At 38.9% G+C, this 27,512-nt stretch overlaps 1 protein-coding gene across 13 annotated transcripts; it reads right to left on the bottom strand.

The window, feature by feature from the left end:
- Positions 1-408: 408 nt before the first annotated feature.
- On the bottom strand, positions 409-25,028 carry CFLAR (CASP8 and FADD like apoptosis regulator). Of its 13 annotated transcripts, none has more exons than XR_008236043.1 (14): positions 24,927-24,945; positions 23,879-23,971; positions 20,313-20,459; positions 16,921-17,352; positions 16,140-16,245; positions 15,065-15,200; positions 14,793-14,890; positions 13,645-13,696; positions 12,843-12,892; positions 11,628-11,706; positions 6,687-7,200; positions 5,361-5,745; positions 2,417-2,653; positions 409-427 (listed from the first exon to the last, which is right to left on the bottom strand). XR_008236043.1 is itself a non-coding variant. In XM_052792964.1 (11 exons), the coding sequence occupies exons 3-11, from the start codon at positions 17,214-17,216 to the stop codon at positions 5,607-5,609; spliced, it is 1,470 nt and encodes a 489-aa protein (XP_052648924.1). In that variant the 5' UTR covers positions 17,217-17,352; positions 20,313-20,459; positions 24,525-24,951; the 3' UTR covers positions 2,682-5,606. The 13 variants fall into 13 exon arrangements, 1 of the variants encoding a protein (XP_052648924.1); XR_008236037.1 differs by lacking the exon at positions 24,927-24,945 and adding an exon at positions 24,525-24,656; XR_008236042.1 differs by lacking the exon at positions 23,879-23,971 and having other exon boundaries at positions 24,927-25,011.
- Between the last annotated feature and the right edge of the window lie 2,484 nt (positions 25,029-27,512).

The following is a 27,512-nucleotide window of genomic DNA, read 5'->3' as shown; positions in this document are numbered from 1 at the left end:
GCAGATTTTTTTTCACTGACAAGAAGCTTCAGAGTAGTGCTTGTGGGAGAAGGCTTCAATGCCGCTTTTATGGGGGTCTGTCCCCTCCACACCCCTGCTGCAGTAAGGGGAGAAGGAGGAAGGTGAGCAGGCCCTGCCCAGTGCAGGCTCCTCAGGGTTTGCAGCATCTCCAGTGACACCTGTATCCCCCCCACACCCTGGGATCAGTGGAGCCAGAATGGGAAGAGTCTCCTTGCTCATGCCGAAGAGCTGCTTGTCCAACACACAAACAACGGCCACGTTACCTGTTGAAACTAAAAGGCTTGCTGTCCTTTATTCAGCCAGCTCACTTTAAATAAAGCTGTAGAACTTCACTGCTGAATTTAACAAGGTCTTGTAGAGGTCTACAAGATGAGTCGACCAAGAATTTCAAGAGTTATTCTGTGGTCTAGAGGGAAACAGGGACAATTAATTGGACTGCATGCAGATATTTTCTCCAGAAAATCAGCTTGAAATCTAGCATTTAGAATTTAGCAGTAATAGTAGTTTAGTAGTAGTAGTAACAGCACCAATTTTACTAAATCATGATGCTATTTTAGTGATGGCACCAATTCAAATCACATTTCTTATGTTTCTACAAAACAATGACAATACACTCTCAGAGTAACACAAATTTTAAAATATGGCATGTACAGGAAGGCACAATCCACAAAACCAGAATTCCGAAAAGACTTGCAATGTCTTATTGATTCTAATACAGAAGCTGAAAAAAAAGACATTCTCCAAAACAGCCACAGAAAAGCTGTCAAATAATTCAGTACAGGAGATACAGTTTTAAGTGGAACACAGATACAGAGCAGATCATCCACGCAGATGGCAGCTTCTTCTCAGCAACATCATCCTGCATGTCAGAAATATAAAACTCTGGATATCAGAAAAAAACTCTCAGAAACTGTCATAAAAAGCTTCTCTGACTCAGGTACCTGTAACAGGAACAGGAGTCAATGTTACTTCTTACACAGAGTTGAAAGGGGAGATCAGACATACAGCATGCTCCATTTACAACTGTTAGCACTGTAAGTTCCTCTTGAACATAACTTCTTTTCTGGATAAGGAGTTGGCAATCATTGTAAGACACAAGTATGCAACAGTACAAAGTAAACTGGATTTATGGGTCAGTCATGTCAATGTAGGTGGCTGAGAAAAATCATGCAACTTAAGTCTGGTGCAAAACACCACAATCTCCTGCCTCATGGGTATGCCTTCTGAGCCACTGAAAGGCATCATCTATATTCTGCCAATTCTCCTTTCCCTCTTCCATATATACAGCACACACAGAAGTACAAGTAATTTCTATTTCACTTATCGGAAAGCAAAACTGAAATTCAGTGCCATGGTGCAGTGAGTCTGACAGTGTTGTTCCAAGCACTGACAACACAGGAGCAGAGGAAGAGTGGCTTGTTTTACCTTGTTCAACAGCAGGTTCTGAAAACTAGACATTTTGGCAGTCCGCGACTGTGAAATTTCACCAGCATGTCACTTTTTATGTTCCTGTGCTAACACCCTAAACTCATGATGAATCCAGAATTAATTCTTTTCCCCCTTTTCTTTTGGCTACTCTATGGAAGTTTGACATCATTCAACCACTCTATCTGCAATACATGTACAATTTGACGCAGCCCATGCCGTGCACCCAGTCACTTTCCAGACTCAAATTTTAGGTGCATAGTACAGCAGCAACAGACAGTCCCTATCACATGTACAGAGGGACACAAAAAGCTATGGGAGAAGCGACAGACAACAACTAGCATCACAAAACTCCTGCATGTTAATAAATTCTGACTTCAGTGCCGCTTTTCACTATGCAGTGAGTACAGGGAATCAATCTACCCACATGCCACTCTTGAAAGAGGTGTCAAGGCAGTAAATACTGCTTAGATGAATGATTACAAAATGAATACTGCTCTGGTTTAAGTATCTACTGAGGGTCAAGACATCAGTGTGGAAAATCAGTATCTGACATCCATGAATGCTGCACAATATATTAAATATCCCCACAATTCTTTGGTCATTAGAGGGCTGTCATCACTTCCGACCCAAGCAGCCAGACACAAAGACACTCTCTTCCTTTTTCACTGCAAGAGTTATTTACAGGAGCCTCTACAGTTTTCAAAACAGTGTTTCTTTGTCATTTCTTAAGGAAGGGGACATGGACTTTACTTACCGTGTCATACATTAAGGTGAAGAACACGTACACGTCATAACCCCCAAACCAAACCTACATTGTCACAAAACTATCAGAAAAAGAATACATTCTATTGCTAATATTTTAAGTAAATAGTTGTATTTAGCGTCACTGAAAAAAACCCAAAACAACCAACCCACAAAAATCCACCACATCATTAGATCCTGTAAGGAGAGCCACTATTATTCTTACTTCCTTTCTCCCTTTTCTCCTGTTTTCTTCTTTCTCCTTCCAATATTGATGCTGTATTTCTCCTCCAAATCTTCTTTTCCCTACTTGTTCTTCTCTTGGTTCTCCCTACCATTCCCCTTCTTGTTCCTGTTTGAAATTTCCGTCTTTCTTTCCCTCATCTCTCTGCCTCCTCTTGGTTCCATTCTCCCTGCTTTTGGTTGTCTATAAGGCAGCAGAAGTGCTCATCACATGCAAAAGCTAGTAAGGGAAATGGGAAAAAGTGAAGTTAATTTGTGAAAGAAATCACATTTATTAACATCACATAGATATATATATGAAAACTAGAAACCACATCTTATTTCTGCAACCACAGAAAACATCTCTTTCACCATTTGCTTCGTTTACCAACCACTACAGGAAGTAACTTCTAAGATTCCAAATCTGTTGTTTTATAATCCTTCTCTTACCCCATGAAACATGAGCAAGGTAGAGTTTCAAAATTACACTTGTGCTTTATTCTACTGTAAGAAAGTCAGTTATTAAATATTCAGGGTTAGAAATGAATGCTATTTTTATTACCTATCACGTATAATACAGACCCTTCTGTTGATGCAATGCATAAGTTCTCTACTTGAGTGTGTGGAATACACATGAACGTAATTTTAAGACAGAAAGTATTTTTAAAGCCAGAAGCAATACGGCACTAGACCAGTTCAACAGGCCCTTTCTTAGAAAACAGTAAACTGAAAGGAAGACTTGCCCCCTCTCCCTGCCTCGCTACGATACATCTATTTCCACACCTATAACATAATGAAAATGGATTTAGTATTTTTATTTTAATGCTCATAAAGAACAAGCTTTTAGAGAATGTCTGAATTTTGCAAGAAATTATTTTCTATTTTTCCTCCTATGCCTGTGCCTATATAAAATTACAATAACACAAGTAACATATGTACCCACAGTTTAACATAAAATGTTGGGCTGCATTTCCCAATTCAAAGCTATTAAAAAGTTTCCATGTAATTTTATTAGAGGACACTATAGCTTATGAAGTGGAAAGAGAAAAGTATGGAATGCATAGGCTTGCAATACAGGCGAATTATTTTTCTAAATTGTGCAAAAATTTCTTCTTACAACAACTGTGTATGTAACTATCTAGAGTCAACATGCAAATAAAACTGAATACAAAATTTAAGAAAAGATAACGAGTGAAGATTTAATCACAATGATATAAAGTGTACTTTTTATATTATACAAAATGGTACATTAATATAAATAAATATATATTTTAATCTTAACATGTTATATGGATAGTTAAAAGACTATAAGGTAAAACTTATTCAGTGGGTTTCTCCTCTTCAAATACTCTTAACAATCCTCATCAATCACCAGTTTAGGAACCTCTTAAGCCAGGAAGAGACTGGGTCTACATCACATAACAAGGAAGAACTCCTGAGCACTTTTTAGACTTCAGTATCTACTCTTTGCCAAATAAAAGTGATTTTTACTTTCAATTACAGAAGCTACTTGAAAACTCATTTGGTTTTTTTCTGAATAAAACTTAAGAAAGCCTGGTTTTAAATAAAAAGTTAATAAAAATGATGTCAAGCCAACACCTAAGTACAACATAGTATCAAGGAATAAAAAGAAGTCACTGCTACCAGAGTAAGTTTACTGGCCAAGCCCTCCTGATTATTATCAATATATTAATGTATACTGATAGTATACAATGTACAGTATCAAAAGGCTTGCTGCCTGTAAGACTTGGTCTACAATGAAAAGCATTGTTGGTGAAGTTATATATGTAAGCACACCTTTTTGCTCAAATCAAATGCAGCTACACTAGCAAAAAATCTTTTTGCAGTGTATTTGCTCAAGGAACTAGCATACCCTGTATTAGCAGAAACCCCTTTCCTTTCTGCTTGCATGAAACACATGCCAGAAGGATGTATGGTGTAACTACACCAGAAACCAAGCAAAGCATGCCAATGCCTTGAATTTTTTTCCTGGACAGGGGACTGTATTAGGAGTATTAGAAGTTTGCAAGTGGCCTACTTTAGGAGGGAAGAGAATGCCATAAATTCAGTGACAATAAATTTCAGTACAACTTCTCCAGGTTATACTGCTATATAACAAACAGATTAAATGAACTCTTCATGTTAGGCATCTGCTCCACCGGAGAAAAATTTCTGTATTTAGGACAATTTTCACTCATGTCTTTTTCAGAAGAACAAGGGCAACTTGAAAAAAAAAAAAAAATCAATTAAGAAAGATATGTCCTTTTTCATAAACAAAAGCAGTGAGGGTGGGATGCTTAACTTAATCCAGTCTTAAGAGCCAGTGGCTGCTACACGACATTTAGGTTCAAATATGATAAAGTGTACTTTTACAACTATGCGTGGTACAACAAGTGTGAATCATGCTTCAGCTTCCACAAAACATCTGCCAAAATCCCTCATTTTTTTAACTGCATGGTAGATTATTGTAAAGCCCTGCCACATGTAGCCTCTTTTTGGCATCAGCGGAAAACAGCCCAAAACATGGCAGACTGTCTCATTTATTAATATATAACCTTTGTGTGCTGTGGACAGTACTGATGACACAGGGTTCTGGGTGAATCACAACCTCTAATGCAGCAGGCAGACGGAATCTTTAAAAGACCAACTCTCCCCTTCTGTTTTGCTAGTCTGTGGAGGCATGCAAGCCAGAACTCGTTAATGAAGAACTAGCATTGCTGGGTAGGCATTCTTTCCTGACACATTTTCCATTATTAGGTGCTGGGAAAAGTACCCAGTGAATTTCAGTGGTTTGCACTGGCTTGTATTTATTTTAAGCATCAACAGCAGAACCTAGATCGGTGCACTGCTAATAGGTATGCTAAAAAACAACCAATGAAACAATGAAAACACAAAATCCTGGAAAACCCAACAGCTATACAGTTTACAGCTCTTTCCACCCTGTTTACCTGTTGTACTTGGTTGTAAGATCTGTTGCAGTGCTATACGATAGCTGCCATTCTCATCCAAGCTTTCAGAGCCTTCTGTATTAAAATATAAAATCTAGTGCCTTAACACACCAAAATGCTGGGTTTGGAAGCAATAGGCACTTTAGATATACATGCAATAACAATGCATAAAATAAAAGTATGCGTGAAACTATCATAGTAAGTGTTTCTCATTAGCCACTTCACACATGTCCTTTTCAACACCAGTTAAGTGGGAGAAAGAAAAAGTTTCTTCCTTAGTGTGTGCTGAAGCAGAAGTGAGTACTGTTGGCTTGGGTCAGTGGTCTTATTCCATTCATAGACTTTTCTGTTCAGTTCCGTATGGATATCTAATATAGAGAGTTTCCTGCAGCAACAAAAGTAAAAGCTTTCTATTAGAGAATGAAGCAAGACACCATTTAAGCATCCATAAGAGAGAAGACAACTTTAGACTCAGCAAGGAGAAAGTTTCAAATTTCAGTCTTTATTGCAGCAGTTACACCTCTAAAACCTAAGGCTGAATATGCATTTTGGAGACAATTTGTTATAACCCAAATCACTGTTGTGATAATGGTTACGCTGACATGATGATCTGTGATTTCATTACAAGGTTTTAGGGTTTGTAAAAGGGTACTAAACATTAACCCCACAACTACCTTGAAAAACAGCTGCTAGCTCCCTGGTAGATCAGTTGTGCAAAGAAAACCTTTGTGGTAAATTATATATCCAAACATACCTCATTTTTGCTCAGATTCCTTTTGATAACCTCTTTAGATAGACTAAAGTTTTCTGATAGCTTGAATTCAAGATTAAAAATTGGCAATCTAGCAGCTCCCTGAGCGGAGGGTTAATTAGGTCTAAAGAAAGGACAAAAACATTTCCTCTCAACTGCCTTCTCCTGGAACTTAGGCACTGACTTCTTATATTTGCAAGCAGAGCCCTTCTTAATGATAAAAGGCAACCCTTAATTTGACAGAAGCCTGGTGTGTGCCTTGTTATCTTGGAGAAGGAAGATTTCCAATCCTGTTTAAAGCACTGACATACATTACCCAGGACAGGTTCTTCCCTTCTCACTCTGCAAGCCCCAACACACTTTAATTTTACTCTCCAGAATCAGAAACCTCACTCCTACTTTAGACTACCTTCCTGTGCCATTGTTCCAGGATCAGTTATACTTGTCTTTTAACCTATGACACAGCATGAAGACACTTTTCAGGACCAGACAGGATGAAACTTAAGGTTTCTCTTTCTCTAGGACAGCAGGCTGTCATAGGAAAAGGGTTATTTTTTCCTCTTTTTTTCATTTACCTTTTATGAGGATTGTGGAGTAGCTCAGCCAGACAACGCAGATAATATGAGGATGAACTCGGAGATTTTTCTAGTGTAGACACATCCACCTTGCACTGACTCCAGAAGATGTCTGCTACTTGGGGGATAGTGACTTTCCAAGGAATTTTTGCATTAGCAGTAATTTTCTCATCATTCCCATCTACTTCCAACAGACTAGTACATTCTTGCTCACTTTCTGGCACGATGTAGCTTTGAATAAAAAAAAGCTTCGGTTTTCCTAGGAGTTCAGGACATGAGTCTGCTGTAAAGTATTTCTTTATTTGTTCCAAAGGGAATCCAGAAAAGGTATGGTCTGTACAGAAGATGCTTTGAGGACTTCCACGGCTGACCAATACACAAACGAAGCTGTCAAAATTTCTGTGCTTCTGCAATCTTGCAACTTCAAGTAATGTTTGATTCATGGTGTTCATATTTAAATATCTGTGACAATGAACGTCATAGCCCAAGCCTCTGAAGGTCTCTTCCAAGACATCTGAAAAAAGCAAGATGTAATTAAATCACAGCACATCAAGGCTCAGTCTCAACTATCTTGAATTACAGTATTCACAGTATTTCACTATTGGAAATAAGACATTTATTTCATCACAATAATTAAAAAATGCAGAGAACGATGTTGATCACGGTACATCACATACTTACAGTGCTACATGCATGTTGTCTTTAATATGAGTTATGTACTTCATGATAGCAAAGACACAATATATTAGTTAGCATGTGATCTGTTCCAAATTCCACAGACACTTGGATACTTTCATTTAGAGCCAGTATCCCAAGTTCCTAGGACTTAAAATATCAGGCAAGAAACATTAGAAAATGCTTCACAGAACATTCTTGAAATGGCAAGGAGTGATCTGGATAGCGTGGGAAGTCTGTTTCACCTTTTAACTTGTCAAAATTACTCTGAATCGTTATTATAGATATACAGAACTGCATAGGAAACACAGAGGCTCCTTTTCATCAGTCCCAAAGGAACCTGCTGCAGTCATTTATGCTTCCTACTATATAAAATGGACTTTAAGTGATGAGTTCCAGTTGGAGAATGGACACTGGAGTCTTAACTGTGACAGAATGGCATTTTCAGGGGAAAAAAAAAAAGCTGAACAATAAACCCTTTCAAATGTGTTAGAAATTAAAACTGTAGATAGCCAAAAATCAAGATTTAACTCTATTGTGTTTGTGTTAACCTGTGCTGCAAAAAAATGCGCAATGCTCTGAATAACTACTTTGGATGTTTATTAATATGGGAGTGAAACCAGATACATGGTGGTTAAAACCACCGGTATTTTTTAAGTGTTCAGAGAACCACAAGCTATTACAATGACTCATATCTGTAGCATCCTATCTTTAGTATAAACCACATATACATTGCCCATGCACAGTTTCTGATATGACAGGAAATATCAAGTGCCATGTGTATGTAAAATGCCTTACAGACACAGGAAGCTAGCGTGTTCCTTGGCTTCAAAAGTTTAACAATCCCTAATTGGCAGAGGCTATTTCAGAGGTAACTGGCAGCAAAGCAGGAGTTGTACTACCACAGTGTTCTCCTCAAAAAGCCCACAGTGAAAACACAGAACAGAACTCATAACTTCATAACTTTCCTCAGCAAAATACAGGGTAGATACAAACTCTATACTATAGCAAGGTTATAAACAGGAACTAAAGAGTGTCACTCCAGTTCTGTTGGTTTGATTACATTTTGTAAAGTAAGTCAAAAACTTTCCAGACATTTTTTTGTTTGTTAATAGAAAGGAAAATTCCCTCTATTTTAGGCAATAAAACATGCTCTCAAAATTCAGGTGGAAGATTATTAATACCATTGGGCAGTTATATACTCCATGAAGCACTTCATCCATTAGAGGGCAGTAGTACATAGCAAAACGAGAGCTACCGCAACGAGAGTGCTTTTCCTGTAATTTACTTACCTCGCTAGCACGTGTGCATACACAGCAAGATACAAAACTTGGTGTCACCTTAGACCATACACACACTCCAAGCGTCACAATCAAAAAAAATTAAACCCAACAAACTTAGAGCTGATACCTTAGTTTAACAATGAATCAGAAATTATACATGGTAAGCTTTGGATACAGCAATTTTACTTTAAGGCAAGACAAAGCACAGCATTACATGCTGCAACCTGAGATCAGAAAATATCTGTTTCTTCAACAGTAATCATCTCCCAACAAACCTCCACTGACTTTTGAGCATTTCCACGCTACATAAAAAATTACCCTTTTCTCCCCTCGATTGTTTACAACGTAAGGATAAAAATTGGCTTCCAAATGGGAAAGTCAAAAGCAGCTATTTACAAAACAGCAAGATTCTATTTACAAAACAGCAAGGTGCATTTCAGTTTCAATTTTATCAGCATCTGATGAGTTCACATTGTTTACACTGAGCATTTTCAATTGTTGTAGTCCTTGATCCTATTGTATCTATTATTGGTTCACCTTTCTCAAATTAAATCTTGGGGTAACTACAGTCTCTTAATGCACACCACAGATACATTCCTAATGTGCTCCTTGTCCTCTTCTCTTTCTTTGGTATTTTCAGACTTCAGAAGTACTGTGGCACAACAACTCTATAGAGTAGTGGATGCCTTTCTAACAAACTCCTTTAAGCAATGCCATATGTCCTGCCTCTCCTGAATCTCACTAGCACACTATTTCAGCGAAAGTCTTGCTTTCCATCATGTTAAAATGCTGATGATGCACTGGTGACACTAAACATCTGAGACATACACATGGTTTAATTGCTTCTATATCCAATGCAGACATGCATGGAGACTGAGGCACACTAAGACTTGCTTTCGATGGTTTTGGCACAACAGCAGCAGAGCCACAATTTGCAGGTGTATCTTAAATGTCAGATGTTAAACATGTAACCCATTTTTGTCCTTTCCAGTCAGCAGACTTCCTCTATCACAATCACACTTTCTGTTTTTGTATAAGTACTGAAATGACCATATGAGTTCATGAAGACCATGTGCCTTTTTTTTTTTTTTAAATTTTGTGCACACCTTTGTATTTAGTAGCAATTACTATGACAAAAGGGTCTGCACAGTATATTGCCTGTGCAAAAGATAGGCTCTTCCTTAGAAGGCACACATCTAAATGCATGTATCTGTGACTATGAACTGACATAGCAGTTCCTTCTTTATTTCCTGTTTTCTCCAGTGTACATGCCTCACCTGCTTTTATACTTACTGTTTCATTTAAAAAACTCAGATCTGGCATAGTAAAACACTCTTGTTCAATAAATCAGGTCAGCACATGTTTATATCCCATTAGAGACAATGAAATTGAAAGATTTTCTTTTTAAACAAGGCTATTTTCACACCTCATGTTTTCATTAGCTCTCCACACTGAAAATTCTCTAGCAATCCTTTTTGCATTTGCTTTTAAGAAACAGAACTCCAAGTAATAAGTAATTCTTTTGGTACTGGAGCAGACTATCATGCTACCTTCCAGATTAAGGCTGCATAGTAAGTTTCTTGCATCAAAAGGTTCATTCTCTAAAGCTACCATGAAAGAGAGAAGAACAGGAAAGTAAAGAAGCAATCAACAGGACAGAGCAGAATGTTTGATTCCAAGAGCTTCCCCCACCCATAATCTTTCAGTCCTTGGCAGGCTTTGTTTTATTTTCCCCTTGGGGCAGAGTGAGCATTTTTTTTTTTTTTGAGAGTAGAAGTGAAGAAGTGCTTTAGATTGAACAATTTAATTTCTACATCCAGCAATTGCATCCTTGTTCTTTTTTTTTTTTTTGGTCAGAGGTCACTGATGAACTTGGTAGGACAGACTGAAATCAGATCCTAAGGATGCTTCCCAGTTGCATGTAACTGCGTTAAGTGCATTCCTTGTCCCTCTTCTCCATGCATGGCAGGATTATGAATCAGTTCTAGTTCCTGTTACCCTAATGGAAAACTAAGTCTCTTGTTTTATATAATTTACCTAAAATACTATTGACAAGCAAACATAAAAATTTTACTTTCTGTGTCTGTGCTCTGCATCCACTACTCTTCAACAACTACATCAATAATTCTAAGTTGGTCCATCTGCTGGACCATTAGTTACGATAAAGAGAAAAGATATGCCAACAAACTCTCTTCTTCCCCTACATCTCCTAGCCTATTACAAAACTGACTGCAAGTACTCTCTTCATTTTTATTTTTAGCCTCATGTGTTACAATGATTAGAGTGAGGGTTTTTTTGCTTATGCAAGAATCTAAGTTTTGGATTCTACAAAGGCAATCAGGAAAACCCCACATTTTAACCAAGGCACTGACTATCTTGAATTCTACATGCAAATTTTTTTTTTTACTTTTTTTTTTTTTTTTTAGCTAAACCAAGAGGGAAGGAAGAAAATTCCTTTCCCTAAAAAGCTATGATGATGGTTTCAGTTAAACTGTCAAAAATGTAACAGAAGCCTAGGTGCGTTATTAATAAATGACCACATGCCTTCAGCTATTCAATTGCTGTGGTGTCCGATATGATTATGCTTCAAATCCACAACAGCTTTGGTTTTGGTTTTGTTAACTGGTGGGAAACACTATCTTTACCATCTCTGTCAATAACCTGCTGTATGACTATAGCTTAACTGTTCTGTTGGTCTCTGAACATCCTTCTTCTCCCTCCCAGAATTCAGTCTATCAAGTTCTTTCATTCAGAGATTCTGCGCCAAAAACCAACTAAACATTGTTTGCAATAGTTAGGACAGTTGGCTTAACCTCAGGTTGGGCCTTCCAACTCTCTGCTTTAGAAGACTTACTAGAATTGATAGACTAACTGACTAGGACAACATTACCCTCATTTGGCTGGTAAATGTACATCATATTCTTTATACTAAATTGTTCTAATTATCCAAGATTAACAAGATAAGGAAATTCCAGAGACTTACCTGTGTCATTGCCAATACAGTCTATTATCAGGCATATTCCTAAAGGTTGACTTTGCATTCTGTACTGATCATCAAACACCTGAGGAACATGAAGGACAAATACTAAGCTAATATGTCACTCTCTCAACTTACAGACGTGATCTATTCAATTACATTCTTTTGTAGCTAGCAGAAGTCTATCTACCGGGGTGTAGTATGTCTTATCTACACAACAAAAACAAAAAAACAGGAGACATGAACTAATAGTTTTTCCTCCTATTTTTAGTACAGGCTTAATTTTTGCGTCCTTGTGTTATGCCATCTTACTACCATAAAGATCCTTAAACAAAGACTAAGACTGTACCAGAAACTAAAGTAGCAAGTTTGAGACTGAACCTTAACTCTGGACAGATCTTCAAATGTTTAAAAAAAAAAAAAACAAAACCAAAACTGTATGGGGTTGAGGGGCTTTTTAAAGGCCTGGACTACGACAGCAATGATCCTTCTACAGTAATTCCAAATTAATATCCTTAAGTGTAACTGCTATTAAGATGTTGGGAGCTATAAGCTTCATATTGCCAACACAATAAATGTAGAGAACTTTTGTGTTCTTCAGGTGTGCACGCAAGCACTGCTCATTAGAACAACATTTATTTCTTTATTTAGTGGAACAACCTCCTTGTTCCTAAATAATCTGTAATGACTCTATCACAGTTCTTCTCCCTTTTAAAAAGATTACAATCAATTTGCTCTAGGTAACTCCCTGATTCCTGGCCTATAGGAGAGCTAGTGAAAATAGCAGTAATCCATTCTTATCATTAAAACTCAAAGCACATCTGTCTTCTACCTGGAGATCAAGGGGCAGGAGGAAAAAAGGCACAAAATTTACTGCATGTAAAGAAACCCTGCGACTTCTAGTGTAGATGGCAAGGGGTCTGACTTCCAACAGGTTTTGACTTAGCCTCCGCTAATAAATATACAACACATGCGCATCATATGTACATGCATTTTGCAGGCTGCTGCTTCCAGAGCAGCAGCAAATATTTTATATTAAACATATATTCTGCAAAAGCAATTCATAAAACCTGTTTATGGCTGAGGAAGATATGGATGTACACATTGTTCTGTCTGCATGCATTTAAAGGAAATCTCAAAATGAAACACAAAGAAAACTAAGGTAAATACCTGCAGAGGTTTTTATTATATTTACATGCATACATATGCACAAGCACATACCTTATGTGACACTGGTCCAGATTCCTGAATGGACATGTGGACTGGTTCTGCTGCAGTTAAAACATACAGAAGTAATCTCAGTATGTAGGTACCAGTGACATTTGTTTTGACACCAAAGCTGTTAAAGAGGAACCTATCTAGTTCAGTCAAGTTCTCACTCACCTGGACCTCTTAGTTTCTATGTATGCTACTGAAGTTAAAAAAAACCCAAAAATTTTCACCTCGAAAACATTATTTGGATTGCATTCTACATTGCTTGTGACTAGAATAAACAAACAAACAATCCCTCCTACAATGAGAGAATTCAGCCAACTACTCTTAAAAATCACCATATTTGAGAAGTATTTTGCGTTTCCAGAAAGAACACAACACACATGGTAAGAACCTGGTACTCACTGGACAACTTCCTGGCTGGGCTGGTGGAGAGTTCACCACTGAACTGACACAAAAACTTCCTACTCAAGACAAAGTGGGCACTGCTGTACTACACGGGCCTCCAGAGCTGGCTAGTCAACCTTTTCCATGATTTTATTAATAAACTATTTATTCTGTTAAAAAGTTGTGACAGTGGAAGCCCACGACAATTTCAATAAAGTTTTGAGATGTGGCAGCACAAGCAAAGCAAATACAAAAGCAAACAATAAGGCAAGGCTCAATTTTCAGAGGTACGAAATACTCTCTGCTCCTGGTGTTATCAACTGGATTAGCCATAAACACAACTATGAAACAGAAGTCATTTTGATACAATGAAATTCATCGTTTGGCTCTTTTAGATTATCAAAACTAGATAAAATGCTCTTACCTAGAATAAGACTTTGTCCATTTTGTGATTTTTCTTTGTTCACATTCTGGAACTAAAATGAAGAAAAAGGTGTATTTTCCCTGTCTCCTTCAAGAATTGATAATTGTGAGTTCCAAAATATAACACAATAGTATTTTTCTTCCTCAATAAAAGGATTATATATTTTAGATTCACATCTATCAGCTAAGTAGAATTACAAAATAACAAGTAAAAAAACCCCTACCAAAACCATAAACAAACAAAAAATCCAAACCCGTTTCTCCTCAGAAAAAAATTACCAGCTTGCCATGAACAGCAAAGAAAAGCTTATTCCCTAACATAGTAAAACAAACAAAAAAACTCTGACGATGTGAATTTTGTTTCCTATAGAGCAGCAGGAAGGAACTTTCACTGAATTAGAAAGGAAATTGTAACAGTATTATCATAATACGGAAAGTCAATGCAAACTCTTTCCTATTAGTAGTATGGAAAACAAAGCTGTTGTGGCTTTGTTAGTAAAGACAAATTGCATCACTGGTGTCTTGTATGTAAGCTTTATATGTATATATTTACTGAACATGTGACAGAAATGTGTTCTCATCAAATCATTTAGCAAGACTAATGACTTTAAGTAAGGTCATATTGTTACAATATCACACCTAACCCAAATATAAAGAATACAGCATGCAATAGGATTTGATGACTTTTCACATACTGAGATATCTTTGTTAAAATGAGATTAAAACAAACCACAAAAAAAAAATCTGAAAAGCTCTCCTTAAGAAGCCATAACCTTCAGCTTCCAAAGTTAAAAAGTTACTTTCCCTGCAAAGTCCAGAAGTACAAAGAAGAATGATACATTTTGCAAACAACAGTTAAAGCAATACTTTTCACTCCCCAGAGCAGTAGAAAAAAGTTTCAAGATACAGATTTTACATATCCAACTAATAGGAAAAAATTCACAGAAGCTCTTTAAAGGGGATCTTTCTCAGTCAGAAGATTTAAATCAGACTCTAAACCCAGCAAGTAACAGGAATAAGAGAAATAAACCAAGTAATATTTTAGTTAGTAGCAATCTCTCATTCCTTAGGCTCTGCAAAGATGAATCCCCTTTCAATGTCTGGCAATATTTAGAAATAAAGGATCTGTCTGATTTATTGCATACTTACCCCTGAATTATAAGGAGGATCAATCAGACTGAGATTAGGGAGAGATGCCTGAAGTGCATTTACATATACTGGCTGAGAATGAACGGAGGACATTAAAGCTGAAAATTTAACAGAAACACACAGAGAAATACACCATGATATATCAACTGTTTTAAAAGCCTAAATCCCTGAAGCATGCAAATACTCTGACTTGTAACTCGTAATTTTGTCTTCAGTAAGAACACATCTGATCCTTAATATCAAGAGTAACCAGTGCAAAAATAGCATCTTACCTTCGTGTTTGTACTTCTGAATCTTCCTAATCAGGTCTATCCTGTGAATATTTCGAAAACAATTTTCTATCAAATCCAGTTGATTAGGAGCCACCAAATTGAGTTTCTCCAGGTCAATCACAAGAGCTAGAAAACTCTAGAGTAGCAACAGAAAACCATACTTTCATATCAGTAATTTGTTCTCTATCATTAAGTAACAAAGCAACCCAGAAAATAACGTGGGGAGGTCATAAAGGTTGTATATTCAAGAACTAGGGACATTACCTTCTGAAACACTTAGAAAATTATCTGGAAAATGTAAGAATTCTTGGTATTAGCATAGGAGTAATGGAAACTAGGAAGTGATATTCTTAAAAACAAATCAAAGTTTTTGAGGAAACAGCTTTGCATTTTCTTGCTGCTAAAAAGCCAGCCAGTTGGAATGTCACCTCACATGCCACAAAGCAAGAGGTAAGAAAGGCTTTGGGCAATTTACAGGGCCTCTTTCCTTCTTTGGTTAAAGAGAGAAAAAGAAAAAAACCCAAAGGAAGAAGATAGAAATCTTCAGTCTTCTATGGACAGTGGTCAAGTTTTCTGAACCCCCTCTACTGAATCCCTGCTTTCTCAGAGCACTTGAAACAAATATTCAGAATGCAAATGTACAGAGAAAGACATAATTAAAATAAAACTGTTCTTTTGTAAGTAAAGCAAAGCACAAACATAAAAAGTGACCTTGTAACTCAAGATACATTTCATACGATTATTGGTTTGAGATCCTTCATATATGAACTTTCAGATCAGTAATACTGAAGAAAGATTTTTTTCTTTTAATGCCTTCTGCCTGTGAGGGACGTGCTAACACCATTCACTATAGCAAGTCTTCACTGTTCTGTCTTACTGTTTCTCATACTTCTTTTCTTGAATTAAAAAAAAAAAAAATTAAATAGAAGCCACTATTCCTTCTCCACTTTCCGACTTCTGTCTACTCCTGTCTCACTACCCCTTGCAGTACTTTCTCCCCTCCTTTACTGCCTAGCTACTTCCACTTTTACTTCAATCTCTCATTGCTCCAGAGAAGACCAGCAGAAAGACATACCTTATCTTTCACCATTTTCATACGAGGTGCGTAATCTCTGAGTAGAAAAACAAGAGAACCCACTTCTTCTTTTTCCAGATTCTCATTAATCTCTACCATTAGTACCCTGAAATAAAGTTGAGACATTCCTAAATGATTAGCTTTCAGCAAGATCCCACACTTGCCCTACCACCCAACTTCTCCCATGTTCCAGTCTTAATATACCATTCCCAATTAAACAACAGGAAAAAAGCCTACCCTGCTCCAAGATCCAATTACAAAATACCTACTCTTGCTAATGAGCACCTGCGTTACTCAGACTGACTGTGTAATAGCCACTGCTAGGAAAACAGAAGTCTCCTTAATATTTCAATAGAGATGAAGTGAGAGAATGAGACAACAGAACACATCCTCAACTTTTTTACCTAGTAGTTACAGGGTTTTCACTTCAGTCAGAAGTTAAGGCAGGAAAACCTTCCTTATGAGTACATATATTTCTTTCTGAAGTTTCTCAAAGACAATAACTGGAGATTCTTAAGCTTCTTAAAACTACAGTGTAAAAAGTAGTAAGAGACAGGCCCCCTGAGAAAAGCTATACCATAAGGCTATGTGCCCAAAGCAGACTAGAAAAGAAAATATCTCTAACTAGTGACATTCCTCTAAAGCATCTTTTCTATCTGCTACTCTAGAACTGTATGAACACCAGTGGTTTTATTGATTAACCCCTCCGCAAAACCAAAAGCAACTCACACACATTTTGAACAAAATAGAGTAGCCTTGAAATCTGAAATAGATGTATTACCTGTAATCAGGGACAAGTTTGAGACTCCTGGCAAGGTTAGCTTCCACTGTTGCTTTCTCAATCTTCAAGATCCTCCTCAGCAAGTCAAATCTCTTAACTCTGTACAACAGCTCAGACAAGCCAAGAAAAGACAGTTTCTCCCTCTCATTCAAAGCCACCAAGAGCTCTCTAAGGTCAGCAGTGGCCAAGTCAGGAGCAAGGTCTCGGCATAGGAAAACCATTATCTCTTCTTCTTCTTTATCCAATTCTTGTTCAATCTGGTGAATAAGGACAGCTGGCACTTGGCACCTGGTCATCACTTTGTCACTGTCCCTTTAAAACTGCCAGCCTACTGTTTTTTAAACAGGAAGCCAACATGACATGAAGCCCCTGTCTACCACAGCACTTCTCTGGTGTTCACTGTTAACTAGATGCATTTTTACATAAGCAGTTCTGTAGGAGAGAATTAAAAGGTACTGAATCAGTGATCTGCTGCACAAGTTCACAGTTAACTCCTCTATCTGATGTATTTCACTTAGAACTAAAACACCAACGTAGTTTACACAGACCTCCTGTTCTCAAGGGGTTCTCCCAGCTGTTCATTACAGAACAAAAAGTACTTGGTAGGTCATACTAACCAGCAAAAAATGGAAGTTCTTTTAAAAGTAAAATTACCTTAACACAAGTCTGTAAATTCCATAGGAAGTGAAACAAAAGTCATCAGCTTGCTGATGAGTGATATTTCAAATGCTTCTGGAAATAAGAGTTAAGTTCCACAGCAATTTAAGTCTAAAGCTCCGACCTCTTCCCAGCAACCCTCCACTCCTCTGCTCACCACCACCTTTTCTCCCCTAAAAGCCTCAAGGCATTTTTCAGGAAGAGTTTTGGGAGCTAAAAGGTAGTGTAACCACACATTGTAGACAAAAGAAATAAAAAAACCCCCACATATAAAACCACTGCTATCAGGCATGCACTCTGCCTTAAATGAAGTCAAAATAAAGAAAATATTCACAATATAATATGTAATATTTTACAATATTAATTATCTATAAATTCAGGAATCTGTGGATTTCTTTACTTATTAGCATCATTTAAAGTGATTCGAATCTGAATGAGTTACTGGGGTTTTAAGGATTCCCCCCACACACGCTGGATCCTTAAAAAGATCGAAGAACCACACAGAAAAAATTCTAACCTGAAGTATGCAAATTGGTTAACTCTGAAAGTATAGATAAGCCACAGACTGCCTTTTTCTTCATGTGATGCTCATGATTCACCATACTGAAAACTGAAATAAAAATTCAAACCTAGAAAACCCCCCACCCATGTGATTAACAAAATAAGTAGGGTGCTATGCTCAGTTTCTGTTGCCACCAACTATGAAAATTCTATCTAACCTTCTCTGACCCCCATTACCTACATGGAGAAAGGTGAAATGAGCAACCTGAAGACAAATCTTAGCCCTTACAAGGAGTTCAGTCACTATACTGCAGAGTTTTGTTTAAACCGTTCTGAAAAGCAAAAACCAATTCGACTTCAAAGCCTAATACACTGAAAGATTCTAGCACCTGGATAACATTTTTTAAAGCATTTTCAGCCTTTTGTTACACATTCTGGCAATGTCACATATTGTGTCCATGCATTAAGGAGATGAGATAAATTCATCTACAAGGTTCTTTTTTTTTTCCATTCCAATGTTGTTTAAATGAAAAATAACTCTATACATGCACCTGACTTTCCTCAGAAAGGCAATAAGAGTTGGATTTGATTAAACCCATGGATTGGGTTCCACTGCCCACTAAAAGAGTGCATCAAATTTAAGTTCCTAGGGCAAAGTCTCCTTTATCTACATCTATCCCAGTGAGCCATATTTTCTACCGAGTCAAAAACTGCAGTGGCTTTTTCCTCCAAAGCTGTTGCTGACAGTCACAATAGCAAGCCATCAGTATTAAAAAAAAAAACAAAACCCACAACAAAAAACCAAACACTGTTAATCTTGCTGATAGCATGTCTTCTGAATCACTAGGGGATTATAACACAAGTAGCTGCTATGACCTCAAGGTCACACCTTCAGAAGCAAAATGGAAGGGGGAGGTAAGGAAGGGCAGCACATGCAAGCTGTAAAATATCATAAACCCACCACATTAGAAGACCCAACCATTACTAAGTTTAAGTACTCCTGCACTTCCACACCACAGTGTAAATGAGATCTAATGTATATGTAACAGAGTCCTCAAAATGGCACTGAGGCCACTTTGCCTCATTTTCAGAAGCACAGAGCATTCAACTGCAGCTGAGTGTAACAAGGCCGCAGATACCCTGCTTAGCCCATCGCAGCCTCCTATGTGTGTTCTACACAGACTGTGCTAAATACCTAGAGAAAACACACAACTATAGTACTTCTGCTACAGCACACAACTGTCCTCTCTGATACAGTTCTGTTCTTCAGAACCCAAAAGGGGCAGGCACAAACACAGTGTTTTCCCTCACTACATCATACCATTTAGGAACCTGGGAGAATTAAATGCACTGTTTGCTCTAAGAAGTACAACAACATTTAACCCTAATGCAAACAGGGCAAGCAGCAAAAAACCTCACAAACAGAAATCCAACATCAGTAGAAGCTGCCCCTTTCAAATAGCCAGGACCACAGTATTTTTAATATAGCAAGCTGAAAAGTTTTGTTTCCAACAAAACCAAACTGGGTAGACAAAATATTTGTGCTTTTGAACCTGTTCTATTTCACACATGGACCTGCGATGCTATCACTTGTACAGCTGGAGTGGAAGGGCAAGGTGGGAAAATTTTCAGGCCTCTGATAAGCAGAGGAACCCCTCATGCACTGGAATGTGTTTTGTACAGTTTCCTGTCAGAGGAAAAGCATATTTGTTGCTAACTTCTTATTTTCAATCTAGCATCAAACATTTGTTAGAATTCTACAGAAAGACAAAGATTGTTTTCATAACATAATACAGTCAAGAAGGGGGGAGGCACAAAACACTCTCATATGAAAGCATCTCCCAGGTACATACAGCTGGGACTTTCAAAAGAGCTTGAGGAAGTCATATTTATGACTCACTCTGAAGGGAGACGGGAATTTAACAACTTTTGGCCATTTTCAGAAATCTCAGATAAACTTTTTTTTTTTAAATCTACTCTAGGTGACTCTAGGTGATTTTTATCTAATCTTTTAAAACTAGTTAAAAACGGGTGGTGGTGGTAGGGAGGAATTTCCTACAGAGTTAAAATTTCAGACATGCAAAATTACTATTTATATGTTATCTTAAAAATAATCTGCCTTTAAAAAACACATATGAATTATTTATTTTTGTGAACTTCCTTTATATAACATAAATCGCATGCTCATTATAAAAAAATGCTGATCAATACTTCCAGTGCTGAAACTCTCTCACCTGTATACAAGTCTGTCCACAAGAACATTGGAAGACCGGCATTTGACCATTGCCAAATCCACTGATCCAGATCCAGCACACACTGGTTTCCATTCAGTATTCTCCAATGATGGTCCACAGACAAAGTTGATTACATTAGCTCATTTTCTGTTGGACAAATATCAACGCCACAAATTACTGCTGGGGGCTACTTCCTAATTTTAGTGGGGGGGAAACCAAGGAAAAATGACCTAGGATCATGCATTCTTCTGCACAATTCCGCTGGTCCAGTGAACCAGGAATGATCTCCAAATAAAAGGAAAAACAGCTGTGCACATACAGTGATTTGTCAATAACATTCATTCCCCCAGGGTTCTAAGTGCGGAATGAGTAAGAGCAACATGTCCTAAGTGTTTAGTATAAACTAAAACAGTTTATAATTTTGCATCCAAAACCCAGGTCACCGTATTTTGATAGCAGGAATGTCACACTATGGGGGCAAGCCTGATACATTCCATCTGCATACATCTGAGCCAGATCAACTTCACCATGAAGGGCATCATGCTTCACCCTTCCATCCGATACCACCACTTTTGCAAATGTCACAGATACAGTTATCATAGCTGCAACAATTAAAGAAAAAGAGAAAAGCAATGACAATGTAAAACCCAGAAGCCTGGCTTTCAATTTAGATTACCTGGGCCCTGCGACGAGAAGAGTTATTGAATGTACATTCTTTACAGAGAGGAGAGGAAAACCAGCTTATCTTCTCAAGAGAAAAGACAAAAATTCATACTCATCAGAGATAAAGCTGCCCCGCTAGTTTTTGTGTTCATGTACGTGTGTAATTTGCCAATATTGCTGCAAGAAAACACTCAAGATTTTCCTCTTCAGGTCAATGTTTCATAGAATCATAGAATCATTTCGGTTGGAAAAGACCTTCAAGATCATCAAGTCCAACCATTAACCATGCCCCCTAAACCATGCCCTGGAGTACCCTGTCCACTTGCTTTTTGAATACCTCCAGGGATGGTGACTCAACCACTTCCCTGGGCAGCCTGTTCCAATGCCTGACAACCCTCTCAGTAAAAAAATTTTTCCTAATATCTAACCTAAATCTCCCTTGCCTCAACTTGAGGCCATTTCCTCTTGTCCTATCTCCAGGCACCTGACAGAAGAGACCAGCACCCACCTCACTACAACCCCCTTTCAGGTAGTTGTAGAGAGCGATAAGGTCTCCCCTCAGCCTCCTCTTTTCTAGACTGAACAACCCCAGATCCCTCAGCCGCTCCTCATAAGACTTGTGCTCAAGGCCCCTCACCAACTTGGTTGCCCTTCTCTGGACACGCTCAAGCAGCTCAATGTCTTTCCTGTAGTGAGGGGCCCAAAACTGAACACAGTACTCGAGGTGCGGCCTCACCAGTGCCGAGTACAGGGGAACAACCACCTCCCTGTTCCTGCTGGCCACACTGTTCCTGATACAGGCCAGGATGCGATTGGCCTTCTTGGCCACCTGGGCACACTGCTGGCTCATATTCAGCTGGCTGTCAACCAGCACCCCCAGGTCTTTCTCTGCCGGGCAGCTTTCCAGCCACTCTTCCCCAAGCTTGTAGCGCTGCATGGGGTTGCCGTGACCGAAGTGCAGGACCCGGCACTTGGCCGTGTTAAACTTCATACAATTGGCCTCAGCCCATCGATCCAGCCTGTCCAGATCTCTTTGTAGAGCCTCCCTACCCTCAAGCAGATCAACCCTGCCTCCCAACTTGGTGTCGTCTGCAAACTTGCTGAGGGTGCACTCAATCCCCTCATCCAAATCATCAATAAAGATATTAAACAGAACAGGGCCCAACACCGAGCCCTGGGGAACACCACTCGTGACCCGCTGCCAACTGGATTTCACCCCATTCACCACGACCCTCTGGGCTCGGCCATCCAGCCAGTTTTTCACCCAGTGAATAGTGCACTTATCCAGGCCACAAGACGCCAGCTTCTCAAGGAGTATGCCATGAGAGACAGTGTCAAAGGCCTTGCTGAAGTCTAGGAAAATAACATCGACAGCCTTTCCCTCATCCACTAGGCGGGTCACCTGGTTCATGTATTGAGTAAAGATTTCAATGCTAAGCTTATGGAGCAGGAAGATGTTTAAAAAAAGAAACCTAAAGTACTACACATTCTCATTTACATTCCCAATTTTAGAAAGAAATCCAGAATAATTCCAAATAGCTGAAGTCTAACACAACCACCACCACTGACAGATAAAAGGATACTACAAGATCATGTCAGTGACATTAAGGGCAGAGCAAGTTAAAGGGGCAGGCGCACACGTGGAACAACAACAACAACAAAATCTCTTTTCTTCCTGTATTCAAAGAACCAGGAAAAGCCCTGGTACACTGAGGGAAAATGACCGGTGACGGAAGAGTTATCTGTAAGTCTGGCTATTTTAGTTCACTATCACCCCAAATTTTCACAGAGGAAGGGCTCTTCTGGGAAACAGTCTTAGGGTCTCTGGTAAGAAAACCACTGATTTTAGGGTGACTCATCTGTCCTCTTGTTCCCAAAAGAGGTTTGAGAGAAAACACTTCTCAAGGAGATAGCACCAAAGTGCACTTCAATACAAGTTTCTGTGTTTAGTTAACTTTCAGACTTTCCTGAGCAAAGTGTAAGATTTTAAAGCGGAATAATTTCTCACATACTGCACAGGAAACCACCTTTGTCACAGGCACATTTGTCCAAGTCTGCACTGAATTTTGACCCTGGGTATTACACTGTAAACAAGGTTCAAAAGAAGAAAATTTTTAAGGTAAACACCTGAGAATATTAGCAAGCACGTTTACTCCTCAGACCACAAATCATTTCCATTCCACACTAAAACAGGCAGAAAAACATCTCTCTGTTCATTAGCTTCTGCTAATGAAATTAATTATACTCCTATTTTTGAACTATTTCACACTGCCCCCAGTCCATACAGAATACAACCAAAATCAGGGGTAAGTTTTCTTTTTTTTTCCCCCAAGGAGCAGGAAACAACAACATACTAAAACTTCACACACACAGACGCACAAGGCTCCAGCAACTCCCTGCTGACATTAACAAGTGGAGGCTGGTATGCATGTACAAGGCTCAAGCAATTTTACTCTTTGCTGTTTAACACCATATATGAAACCCTTGTTCCCATGACTGCAACACAAATGCTGCACAATATACAAATACCAATGTGATTATCAAGGCAAAGAGAAGTGTCCTGTATTAATAACAATTCAACATATCAGGCCTCATGTTAAGAGGAAAGGTCTTCAAGAGAAGCACGGAAACATTTCACACTCTAGACATGGTCTACAATTAGAGTCTGTCATTTCTGACAGCGTTTTTCTTCAATGATTTACAACCATCTCTGCAGCAGCAAAAACAGGATATACAATCAGTGGGTGTAGTTCTGATTTGGAAAATGGATCTTTGTTTCACAAGATGAGCTCATGTGGAAGCCCCTACGCTAGAGAGTAGGAGGTTACTTTGCTATAGAAGGCACTTGCTGCATTTTGTGCTTCCTCCACTCTGCATTGTTTAAGAGGTAGAGGTGACGAAACCACACAAAGGTAACTGCATTTTGAATCTGCATCATCTGGCATTTTTCAAAGTGTTGAATTGTTTGGAGCGTGCTCCACAACTTTCACATTTCCCTATAACAGAAAGAGGATTTGGTATGAGATACTTAGGCAAAACAGGAAAATCCCGCTGTAACTTTCACATTTCTCATTATAGTACTAGGCTTAAATAGTTTGCTCTCGGCGTAAACTAGCAGTAACCACGCTGATTTCCATTTAGAGATACACTAGTTCAACATCCCAATCCTCCTCATCAAAAGAACAAAACTAAAACTGGTTTTACCGCAGGGAGTTTATGCAGATTTCCACGCAACTTTCTAACTCATCATTTTAAATCACATTTGGAAAATGAAGCAAGAGGAAACTCCGCTCTTCAACTTTAAAAAGTTTCAGGCGGATGGGCAGCGTCGCGTTTCGTTTCTCCTCACGAGCATAGTCGGGCTAAGGCCCCACTTGCGCCGGACGCTTCGGCTCTCTGCACCCGGCTCAGCTCGCCCCACGGTGAGGACCGGGCCTAGACAGGGAGGACGACCCGATCCCGGAGAACGGGGTATTGGGGCGCCTATACTGCAGGCGCAGGGTGGGATAAGAGATGTGAGGGAAAGGAAGAGGGAAGGGTATAACGCACCCAAACGCGCCGGGGAGGTCTCATCTACACCAGCGGAGCCAGGTCCGGCATTAGGAGCAGGGAGGAGGAGGGGGCGGTACCAGCCTAACAGGCTCCCCAATACCGGGCGTGGTTTCAAGTATCACTTCTCTTTCACGACTAGGACACGCAGAGCGCTTTTCGCTCGTACCTCTTATGGCTACTGGAGACACCTGAGCCGCGCCTCTGCGTGTAGATAGCAACGCTGTTCAAGGCAGAGATCTCCCGTCGCTGAGAGACGAGGGAACTGGCTTTAGCCGCCTTACCCTCATACATCTGCCGAGCCACGTTTGCTAACCCTTACGATTTTATTGTGAGTTCGGCCGTTGGGTGTTTTAGGGCGTAGGCGAAGGAAGGATTATGTTTTTTTGCTTTAGAGTCTACCTCAGGAGATGAGACTCAGAGCTGCGCAAACAAGCCGGCCCAGCTCCTCCAAGATGGCGGCGGGGCTGTGGCGGAAGGGAGGTCTCGTCCCGCGCGCAACCTCTCGCCGGCGCCTGTGGGTGGGGGTTACGTACAAAATGGCTTCTGACTAGCTGGGGTGCTGGCAGCGCTGTGAGGGGAAGAGGTTGTCAGTAAGATGGTCTTGAGTTCAGTATGTGTATAGGCGCTTATGGAACTGTACTTTTTATACTGCTGCTGGTATGAGGACAGACGAAACAGCTTTGTATTGGCCCCGGTAGCCATTCAGTAGTAACAGACCGTTTTTCAGTGAGCAGTTACAGACTTGGGGTAAGTGTGGGTGTTCTGGCGGGAGTTTTTGCAGAAGTAAGCCCTTACTTGGTTCATATCTTGCTCTGTCGCTCTGAGTTCGTTCATAGTGAGGATAATATTGTACAGGTGTGTGAAAGTTGTATGCTTCCCATTGTTGTATAATCTTCAGTAAATTTTAAGTAATGCCTCGTCTGTGTAAACTGGGTGTTGTAATTCCCTTGGTATAAACCAACTTCCATGAAGCGACTTACTCTGAGGTGCTAGTATTGTAGCTGGAGCTGCTCTCTTGAAGGACTGAAATCTAAAATTATGTGCTATTTTATTTGCTGAAATAGACAAAACCACCTCCATATGTGGTGAAATTAGACACATCATATACAACTCCCAGCTCAATGGATTTCAAAGCATTTACAAAACAGTCGGGTTTTGTGCTGCTAAAAATACAGTAGTGGAAGCACAGTACTCTGGGATAGCACGCTGTTGTGCAGAGAGTCATGCTCTTCTTGGAACTGCAGGGAAAACGGAAACAGAAAGAATCACCCACACCAGAATTTGGTCAGGTACCAAGTGACTTGCTCTGTGTTCTGAAAAAATACCTGGATTCTGACTGAAATTGTACACTCAGGCTCTCACTGTAGTATCAGTCATTCAGGGGTATCATGGTGTCCCTGCTACTAAGATGTAGCATTGGATCGGTGCTGATTCAGAAGGAAACCAGCTACCTGCTGTGAATTGGTATGCACAGTTTTTCCTTCGATCTGTTCCGTACAAACATGTAAAGACTTGTACAGGATAATAGAAGAGGTTTAAGGAGATGGTATGGCTGCAGGCTTATGAAAGAAGAATTATATTTTTTCAAAAATGGTTGAATGACTTACCATTTTAACACAGCCATTGCTTAAGTGACTAATATACTCTTTTGTTTACTTACTCCACTTTTTCCTTAATTTACCTAATTTTTATATGCTTATTAAACAGTTTTCACATATTTATAGGCAGCATTTATGAGTTATATGCAAGTTTTTTTCATTCTTCCCCCCTGTTCCTAAGCTGAAATACTACATTGTTCTCATTGATACATCTCTTGTAAACTGGAACTGTAAATCAATATAAATGTAGAACATAGACCATACCAGTAAGATTAGATATGATTGGGAAGACATGGGCCTAGTGTTTCAATTTACAGGGTTTTGGCTATAAATCTCTGGCTTGGACGTATTTCTCTCTATATGCTTTCATAACAGGTTTGATCTGTTTTAATTTTGTAGATTCTCCTAGTTATGTAAACAAAAAAATCTTCTAAGAATTTATGCTTCTGAAAATACTAGGAACTTGGCTTTTATGCTATATATTTCAAAATCAGACTTGGTATGATCAGATTGAGTGCATTCTATCTGTATATATAAATGGTGTTACTAGTGCCATTTGTTATGTGTTGGTGTTGCTTTTATTATTCTTATTTAAAAAAAGGCTAAGTCCCTAAGGGAAGAGACTATTTTCAAGAGGTTTTCTTCTCTATTGGAACAATGGTGAAAGGATTATCTGACTTTCAGATTTCTATTTGGCCTATAACAGAGGATAGGGAACATACAGAGCACCTGTAAAATCAGTTCCCCATCATACACGTAAAACAGTTTGGTTGAATCCCTGAATGTTTTGACACCCATGATGAAATCAGTAAACTTAATTGGAAGAGAAGCATGGGTCCTGAGTACCTTCCTTGTAAAACCCCTTGAAGCAAACACTCCTAACTTCAATTAGCTGCCTGTAGAAAATGCACTTGCCTTGATGTAAAAAGCTTTAATAAATGCTGATCTGGCAAAGATCTAATTGCAGGATAGAAGCTCATAGTTTGAGAGCTCAATAAAGATTTGTAGTTTAGGAGAGATTTCGAGGCAGGTTAACAACACAAACACACAGTTACAGCCTGCTATTTAAACAACAACTGCCTTGCATCATGGGAACAGTTATTCTATCGTGCTCTGAAATGGGACTTTCGGAGACATCCTATTTATACTACAATGTAGTTACTATTGTATTGGAATCATTTAGGTGCTTTAACTTCTCTGTAGCATAATCTTCCAAATGTGTGTGTTAATGATGTAAGTATTATAGGTAGCATTAGCAAAACCAATAGATAAATCACAAGTATCTTTCCAGGTGAGCAGAAATAGCTCTTTGACTACTGATGGAGATGGGATTTCTACTTGCATTTCAGAAAATGGAGTATCATTAGTTCTATTTTTTCATAACTTA

The sequence above is a fragment of the Harpia harpyja genome, chromosome 7, assembly GCF_026419915.1.
Source record: "Harpia harpyja isolate bHarHar1 chromosome 7, bHarHar1 primary haplotype, whole genome shotgun sequence".
Taxonomy (NCBI): Eukaryota; Metazoa; Chordata; class Aves; order Accipitriformes; family Accipitridae; genus Harpia; species Harpia harpyja.
Note: the sequence above shows the minus strand (reverse complement) of the source record. Positions and strands in the feature narration are given on the sequence as shown.

Coding starts and splice junctions, on each gene's coding strand:
- CFLAR (XM_052792964.1), bottom strand. CDS start 17,216: ATGACCAGGTGCCAAGTGCCAGCTGTCCTTATTCACCAGATTGAACAA. Junction 13,697..14,792: donor ATCCTCCTTATAATTCAGGG/GTAAGTATGCAA, acceptor TCTTCATTTTAG/TTCCAGAATGTGAACAAAGA. Junction 11,707..12,842: donor CTGGACCAGTGTCACATAAG/GTATGTGCTTGT, acceptor CATGTTCCTCAG/GTGTTTGATGATCAGTACAG.